This window comes from Lipotes vexillifer, unplaced genomic scaffold (assembly GCF_000442215.2).
Source record: "Lipotes vexillifer unplaced genomic scaffold, Lipotes_vexillifer_v1.1 scaffold1457, whole genome shotgun sequence".
Lineage (NCBI taxonomy): Eukaryota > Metazoa > Chordata > Mammalia > Artiodactyla > Lipotidae > Lipotes > Lipotes vexillifer.
In genome coordinates, this window is record NW_006784622.1 from 568554 (window position 1) to 578061 (window position 9508).

The 9508-nt window shown below is 40.1% G+C and overlaps 1 protein-coding gene across 5 annotated transcripts in view; it reads right to left on the minus strand.

The window, feature by feature from the left end:
• The window catches only part of DLG2 (discs large MAGUK scaffold protein 2), a 1040068-nt gene that overhangs the window by 427674 nt on the left and 602886 nt on the right, over positions 1–9508 (minus strand). For all 5 annotated transcript variants that reach the window (XM_007456974.1, XM_007456973.1, XM_007456975.1 and 2 more), the window contains one exon: positions 4045–4113. In XM_007456974.1, the coding sequence (XP_007457036.1) occupies positions 4045–4113 (69 nt within the window). The remainder of the gene's footprint in view (positions 1–4044; positions 4114–9508) is intronic.

A 9508-nucleotide genomic window follows, 5' to 3' on the forward strand; every position in this document is an offset into this window, starting at 1 on the left:
ACCGCTCTCACCTTAACAATGGGTATGCCGGCAATTGGCCCTGGTGTCTTTCAGGCGTTCTTTTCACCAGACTACCAGCACAGATCCCCTGTAGTCAGGTCCCAGGACTGCAGTAATTGTGCACCAGGACCTGCTGTGGGAGCTATGGAGGCAGCTCAGATTCTGGCCCGGTCCAGTCCCCATGTGTATGTGCCCACAAACCCACAGTTGCTAAAGCTAGACCCATCTCAGCTGGGGGAGCACTCATTCATTTGGATATTCTGCAGGTGCTGAGTTTGCAAAGCCGGCAGCTGGGGTGTAAATCCGCAGTTCCCACAGCTGTGAGGAGAGATTTCAGCTCTTCTTCCTTAGTTGCATGGCCCATGAGGCTCAGCTGTGGTTTCAGCCCCACCTCTGCATGTGGGCCTTCCACCAGTGTCTGTTCCCGAGGCTGTCCCAGAGCCTGCCCAGGTGGGTGGGGTCAGAGGCGGCAACAGGCGGGACAAATGCCAGCCTGCTGGGGTGGGCAGGGGTGAAGGAGGCAGCCGCAGTGGGTGGGGCATGTGAGCCTGCTTGGGCTGTGGGTGTGGAGGAGGGGGCGGGGGTGAGTGAGCCTGCTCTTGCAGGCGGTGGCCAAGGAGGGTGAGGCCTGCAAACCTGCTCAGGCAGGAGCCCCTTCTAGTGCCCAGGGAGGCAGGGGCTGGTGCGTGGGGAAGGGGGCTGCAATGGCGGCCTGGGCTTCTTCCACAAACACTCCCGCTTGTAGAGCTCTGTACTCCCAAACCTTCAGGCTCTCTCTTTGCAGCTAACAGCAGTCCCCTCCCTGGGTCTGCTCTCCAAACCCCAGGTTCTAGCACCCAGCCTCTGTCTGCACCAGCAGACACATGTCTCAGGCTGGGACATGCAGGGCTGTGGCACCAACCATTCATGTAGGCCTTACTCTGTCCTGCCTGCCACAGACTGGTCGCTGTGCTCTCCTCTGAGCCCCTGAAGCTCCCCTTCTGTCCTAGCTGACCTCCCTACTAGCGAGGGGGCTTCCCTGGGTGTGGGAACCTCTCCTCTTTCAGTTCCCCCCCAGGGGTGCAGGTCGTGTCCTGTTTCCTCTTGTCTTTTGAAAATTTCTTTTGTCCTACCCAGTTGCATGGGGATTGTTCTTGTCCCTTTAGGTGTCTGAGGTCCTCTGCTAGTGTTCAGCAGGTGCTCTGTGCAAATTGTTCCACTTGTAGGTGTATTTTTGATGTACTTGTGGGGTGTGGTGAACCCCAGGTCCTCCTATTCTACCATCTTGACCTTGAGCCCCCACCCTATGTTTTTTGATCGTTGCTTTTACTCCATTGATATTGAAAGTGGTTATTGATAGCAGTGTACTTACTGCCATTTTACTTGTTTTCTATGGAGGTTTTTTTTGGTAGTTCTTTTCTGTTCTTTTCTTCTTCTTTTAGTTTCTTCCCTTGCGGTTTGATGATTGTCTTTAGTGGTATGCTTGTGCTCCTTTCTCTCTAGTTTTTGTGTATCTATTGTAGAGTTTTTATTTGTGGTTATCACAGGGTTCTTATATATTGATCTATAATATTTCTACATGTTCTAAGCTGAGAGTCACTTAAATTCAAACACATTCTAAAAGGTAAACATTTTAGATTCCCACATTTTGTGTTTTTGATGTCATATTTTACATCTTCATATTTATCCCTTCATTGTTTATTGTAGTTATAGTTTATTTTACATATTTTATCTTTTAATATTCATACTTGTTTTGTCTTTAAGTATACATATTTAAGTGGTTGATCCTCAGCCTTTACTATATATTTGCCTCTAGTGGTGGGATTTTTTCCTTTCCTATAGATTCTTGTTGCAGCCTTTTCTTTTCCACTTAGTGAAAGTCCATTAGCATTTCTTTTATGTTCAGTTTTGTATTGATGAACTCTTTTAGTTTTTGCTTGTCTCTTTATCTTTCCTTCAGTTCTAAATGACAGTCTTGCTGTGTAGAGTATTGTAGGTTGTAGGTATTTCCCTTTCAGCATTTTATGTGAATCATGCCACTCCCTTCAGGCCTACAAATTTTCTGCAGAAAAATCAGCTGATAGCCTTGTTGCGGTTCCCTTGTATGTGACTTTTTGTTTTTCTCTTGCCACCTTTAAGATTCTCTTGATCTTTAATTTTTACCATTTTAATGTCTTGATGTGGGTCTTTTGGGGTTCTTCAGCAGGTGCTCTGTCAGAATTGTTCCATTCTTGATGTACTTATGGGGAGAGGTGAACTCCATGTCCTCCTATTCTGCCATCTTGACTCCTCCCCCACTCCTATCTCAGTTTTTGTTTTCTTTTTTAATAGAGGAGCTAAAATTGTTTGATGTTCTTTACTGCCAAAAACAGAAGAGTAGGGCTAGGAAGAGAAGGAGGTATCCGTTTGAGGGGAGGGCAGCGTTCATGCAGAGGTCACATTCCTTTCACTCATGTTCCCATGGGTTTGCGGACATGCAGTGGATTTCCTTCGCTAAAGGCAAGAAAGGGCACCCCGTGAAGTGTTTATAAGATTTATGCTGTTCCAGGAAGGAAAGGCTAACATCTCCCTCCCAAGTGGATGTCCACTAGGTCATGGAGTTTGCTGACTTGCCCTGGGGAGAGAAGATGAGAATGTCAGGCAGGGAGAAAGAAAGAAAGGAGGCAAGGACTAGCCCTAGTAAGTTCCACCTGAGGGGTAGGAAAGATGGATGCTGCTCATGTCTGCAAGCCTCACATCTGAAGCTGCTGAGGACAGATGAGAAAGGGTGACTATGTGCTTGTGAGGAGGGATTGACGCAGCTGGGGCAAAGTGGGTGAGTGCATCAGAGGACTACAGTGTGCTACTGCCAGGGGGTTTTGTGGAAAAGATCGCTGATGCTCCCAGGGGACCACGTGCTGGGGGAGTTGCTTGAGTTTCTTAGCATTGGTGCGTGTTTGGTTCTCTACCCATCCAGGCTGCATCACCCGTGATAGCCAACAGAAAGGAGGACTGCCACCGGAGAATGTGAGGAATGTCATTTCCCATTTTTTTTTTTTAAACAACTTCATTTCTACCAGAGAAGAAATCTAAGAGAAAGGAAGATCTAGAGGGCGGTATGAGAGAGAGAGCAGATCACTCCTCTATCAACTCCAGAGCACTTTGGCGGACCCCAAGTCTTAATTATGTTGGAAAGAGAGACAGAGGTTTGACTGAAAACACAAGATTTTAAAATAGACTAAATAGAGATTTTAACTGAAATGCCATTAAGGAAGTCTACTTGTCATTGAGAAATAGGGTTGAACAAAGCATAGTTGGTAACAGATATTGGAAAAATAGTGATTTAATTTTTAAACGGTAACCAATTAAGTTTTCTCAATTAAATCAGTTGTGATCATAAAGCAAGTGGATGGAAACATTAACTCCTTCTCAGCCCCTTCAGCTTCTATCTGATTGGGGAATTTAGAAATACAAAATACTAAGTCCTCTACACGTAAGCCCGGCCAGCCAACATCACCACTCTCATTTCCTGCCTTGCACACCTTGCGCCAAATCACTCAGTGGCCTTTTGACATCCGAAATCTGCTTAGATGTTCATGTTTTTGCATGTGCTCTTTCTCCTGCAGGGAGTACCCTTCCTTCCAATATCTGTCAGTCAGGCAAATATCCACAGATGCTTCAGTTCTCAGCTCGAGAGTTATATCTTCTCTGAAACCATCCTGACCTGTTCCCCCCTCCCTCTTTGATACCCATTCTCGGTCAGATATCCTTTCTGGATCCTTCATTAATCCCTCATATGTATTTCCTGTGTGATGCTTACACTGTTATGTGCAGGTGTGTGTTTATATTTCTGCCACTCTCAATAGATAATGAGTCCTCTGAAGGAAAAGATCTTATTTGACTTGTTCAGTGTAGTACCTCGCATGGTGCTTGGCATATATCTAACATAAGCTTCATAGATATTTGCTAACAGAAAGAAAAAAAGGGGTAACGTGGGGAGGGAGGGAGGAAAGAATTTATGCTCAAAGTGACAAGGGTGCTCGGTTTGGTTTAAGAGAAGGCTCCATATTATTCTTATCGTCTTACCCTTCCAGGGAGATGGCCCGTTGGAGAGTCACTGAAGGCTGGCGGGTTGTAGTGCTGTGTTGGGAATGACTGCAAGAAAAGAAAGAAAAAACAAACACAATCATTTATTTAAAATATCTTTGCACATTCTAATAGTCTTATTGTCATGAAAAGAATCAATCTTGGAGAGGTTAAATGGCTGTTCTTTGGTGATAAGCAGAATCATCCACCACAGTGTAACACTCTACCAGATAAGGGGCTAATATTTTGTTATAATTTGATTTCAACATGTATTATTCAAAAGTAAACTTTAAATGAAGGGTAGCCATGAAAAGAAATAAATATATTTGGAAGAGGTAATTATTTTCCCCTTGGAATAAGGTAACATAAAAACAAATTTCACTATGATGCAATATATTATTTTTTTAATGCACAATATTTTTTCCTAACAAAATTTTAAACAGCAAATTTGAAAATTGGAGTAGTATTTAATTAGTATAAATTTATTAGTTTATATTTGCAATACTTGTAAAAATAATAATTCAACTGTTGAATGAACACAAAAACTTGAAAAATGGGATTTCCAGTTGCATATCAACATTAGTTAGAATTTAAGGTAATTCCATATTTATTCTGGCTGCATGATAAGGTAAGACTGATTTTATAGATAAGTATTTGCACTAAAATTATATTGTATCTTTGCACTAGAAATTATATGGTATATATAGTAGTATCTAATACTTATTGAGTACTTATTGCCTGAGTTACTTTTCTAAGTATATTTTTACATCCTTTACTTCTTACAACTCTATGAGGTATGTACTGTCCCATTTGACAGATGAGGAAATTAAGGTAAGGAAGGTTTAAAACTTGCCCAAATTCACGTGGTAAATACCTGTGCTCGAAGTGGTATCTAGACGTGCCATTCTTCTTAACCATCATATCACCTTCTAAATGGTAACAGTTTTTTTGGCTTTGAAAGAATTTGTCTTGCAATCTTAGAATACTCTTCAATTAGAGATAGAGGGAGACTCTTTCATCTGAGATATGCACAATGACAATCCAAGAGCATATTGTAATGAATTGTGAGTTTCCTATGTATTAAAGTACACAATAAAATGTATTTCAGTGTGTAATTTTAGTTTGTAGTATTAGTTTAAAAACTTATTTGTAACATTAGTTACATATACATGTAGTGTGTGAAGGTGTGTATATACAAATATATGTATAGAGAGAAACTTGAGTAAAATATTTGCAGAACATGAGGCAACTTCACTCAGTTCTAAGACTTCTCAGCACATACTTTGAAAACACTGACATTGCCATAAAGCGCCAAGCAAATAGGCTGCAGATTTTCATTCAGAACTTTTGTTATTATGGGTGAGAGGAGGTGTTTCTCTGTGACTAGCATTTAGCTGTGACATGGATGACATTTATCTGAGGTTGAGAGATCAGAATTTGGGGACTATGGCTAAGGCCTAGAGAATGGTCGTCTTCTTCAAATTAAGGATTGTACCCTTGGTTTCCTGGCATCCCTCATAGTGCCGAGCATCACTTATGTCCACTAAGCATGCTTTGATTGGCCAACTGAAAGGCAGTATAGCATTGAGGAGCTGGACCATGTAGCCAGGCTGCCTGAGTTCAAATTTCAGCTCTGCCACATAGACCAATGTGACCTTGATTGAGTTTCTTAAAGTCCTCTGTAACAGTACCTTCCTCATAGGGTAGTTATTCAATGAATACAGTGTTTAGAACAGCGTCTGTCTGTCTTACATGGTAAAAGCTACATAAGTGTTAAATAAACTGATATGATTTAGCAGAGTGTGCACTTTGAGATCTTTCTTTAGTACTAAATAAGCATAATTAATTATTTAGGTCACTTCAATTAGTCATATAGTCAGTGCCACAAGGTGTGGATTTGTGAGTATATTATAACTTTGGTGGTCAATATCAAATTATTAAAATGTTTTCTGTTGTAAAAGCAACATTATAAAATTAATAGAAATCAGCCACAGCACTCAGACAAGAAAAAAGAAATAAAATGTATCCAGATTGGAAGGGAAGAGGAAAAATTGACATTATATGCAGATGACATGGTACTATACAGAGAAAATCCTAAAGGCACCACCAGAAAACTACTAGAGCTCATCAATGAATTTGGTAAAGTTGCAGGATACAAAATTAATATACAGAAATCTGTTGCATTTCTTTACACTAGCAATGAAATATCAGAAAGGGAAAGTAAAGGAAAAAAATCCTCTTTAAAATTGCCTAAAAAAATACTTAGGAATAAACCTGACCAAGGAGATGAGACATATGCTGAGAGAGAACTATAAAACACTGATAAAGGAAACTGAAGATGAGGCAAAGAAATGGAAAGATAACCCATGCCCTTGGATTGGAAGAATTCATATTGTTTAAATGACCATACTATCTGAAGCAATCTAATCTACAGATTTAATGTGATCCCTATCAAATTACCCAGGACATTTTCCACAGAACTTGAACAAATAACTCTAAAATTTATATAGAACCACAGAAGACCCAGAATTGCCAAAGCAATCCTGAGGAAAAAGAAAAAAGCTGGAGGTATAAGCCTCCCAGACTTCAGACAATACTACAAAGTTAGTTACAGTAATAAAAACAGTATGGTGCTGGCCCCAAAACAGACATATGGATCAATGGAACAGGACAGAAAACCCAGAAATTAACCCAAGCACTTATGGTCAAAATTAATCTACAACAAGAAGGCAAGAATATACAATGGAGAAAAGACAGTCTCTTCAATAAGTGGTGCTGGGTGAACTGGACAGCTACATGTAAAAAAAAAGCAATTAGAACACTCTCTTACAAACACCATACACAAAAATAAACCCCAAACGGATCAAAGGCTGGATCTGTAAAACTCCTAGAAGAGAACACACGCAAAACCTTCTCTGACATAAATTGTAGCTATGTTTTCTTAGGTCAGTTTCCCAAAGCAATATAAATAAAAGCAAAAATAAACAAATGGGACCCAGTCAAACTTACAAGCTTTTGCATAGCAAAGGAAACAAAATGAAAAGACAACCTATGGAATGGGAGAATATATTTGCAAATGATGCAACCGACAAGGGATTAATCTCCAAAATATACAATTATGCAGCTCAATAGCAAAAAAAAAAAGAGACCCAATCAGAAAATGGGCAGGAGACCTAAATAGACTTTTCTCCAAAGAAGACACATAGACGGCCAACAGGCACATAAAAAGTTGCTCAACATGGCTAATTACTAGAGAGAGAAATGCAAATTAAAACTACAGTGAGGTATCATCTCATGCTGGTCAGAATGGCTATCAATCATTAAAAAGTCTACAAATAACAAATGCTGGAGAGGGTGTGGAGAAAAGGAAACACTCCTATACTATTGGTAAGAATGTAAACTGGTGCAGCCATTATGGAAAACAGTATGGAGGCTCCTCAAAAACTAAAATCTAAAAATAGAGTTGGCATATGATACAGCAGTCCCACTCCTGGTCATATACCTGGAAAAGACGAAAACTGTAACTTGAAAAGATACATGTACCCCAGTGTTTATAGCAGCACTATTCACAACAGCCAAGACATGGAAGCAACCAATGTCCAAAGGCAGATGAATGGATAAAGATGTGGTGTATATATACACACGTATATATATATATATACACACACACACACATACACACACACAACACTGGAATATTAATCATAAAAATAATGAAATAATTCCATTTTCAGCAACATGGATGGACAGAGATTATCATACTAGTGAAGTAAATCAGACAGACAGACAAATAATAGATATCACTTAGATGTGGAATCTAAAATGATACAAATGGACTTATTTACAAAACAGAAATAGATTAACAAAGAACAGACTGGTGGTTGCCGAGGGGGAGGGGGCTGGGGGAGGGATGGATTGGGAGTTTGGGGTTAGCAGATGCAAACTATTATATATAGAATGGATAAACAACAAGGTCCTACTGTATTATTCAATATCCTGTGATAAACCATATGGAAAAGAATATAAAAAATGTATATATGTATAACTGAATCACTTTGCTGTACAGCAGAAATTAACACAACATTGTAAATCAACTATACTTCAGTAAAAAAAAAATTCTCTGACATAAATCGTAGCAATGTTTTCTTAGGTCACTCCCCACAGGCAATAGAAATAAAAGCAAAAACAAACAAATGGGACCTAATCAAATTTACAAGCTTTTACATAGCAAAGGAAACAAAAAGACAACCTAGGGAACAGGAGAAAATATTGCAAATGATGTGACCGACAAGGGTTAATTCCCAAAATATACAAACAGCTCATAAAACTCAATAACAAAAAAACCAAACAACCCATCAAAAAATGAGCAGAAGACTTAAATAGACATCTCCAAAGAAGACACATATTGGGTTGGCTAACAGGCACATGAAAAGATGCTCAACATCACTAATTATTACAGAAATGCAAATCAAAACTACAATGAGGTATCATCTCACACCAGTCAGAATGACCATCATCAAAAAGTCTACTAATAATAAATGCTGGAAAGGGTGTGGGGAAAAAGGAACCCTCCTACACTGTTGGTGAGAATGTAAACTGGTGCAGCCCCTATGGTAAACAGTATGGAGTTCCTTAAGAACCTGAAAATAGAGTTACCATATGATCCAGCAGTCCCACTCCCAGGCGTACATCTATCTGGAGAAAACTCTAATTCAAAAAGATAAATGCATTCCAGTGTTGATAGCAGCACTGTTTACAATAGCGAAGACATGGAAGCAACCTAAGTGTCCATCAACAGATGAATGGATAAAGAAGGTGTGGTATATATACATAATGGAATATTACTCATCCATAAAAAAGGATGAAATAATGCCATTTGCCACATGGACCTAGAGATTATCATACTAAGTGAAGTAAGTCAGACAGGGAAAGACAAATATCATGTGATATCACTTAGATGTGGACTCTAAAAAATACAAATGAACTTATTTACAAAACAGAAACAGATTCACAGACATAGAAAACAAACTTATGGTTACCAAAGGGAAAAGGGGGCAGAGAGGGATAAATTAGGACTTTGGGATTAGCAGATATAAACTACTATACATAAAATAGGTAGACAGGGCTTCCCTGGTGGCGCAGTGCTTGAGAGTCTGCCTGCCGATGCAGGAGACGCGGGTTCGTGCCCCGTTTCGGGAGGATCCCACATGCCGCGGAGCGGCTGGGCCCGTGAGCCATGGCCACTGAGCCTGCGCGTCCGGAGCCTGTGCTCCGCAAATGGGAGAGGCCACAACAGTGAGAGGCCCGCATAACGCAAGAAAAAAAAAAAAAAAACCTGGCTAAAGTGACAGTTTTTAAGGTATAAACTGGCAGGCAACAAACACGTGAAAGGATGCTCAACATCACTAATCTTCAGAGAAATGCAAATCAAAACTACAATGAGGCATCACCTCACAGCAGTCAG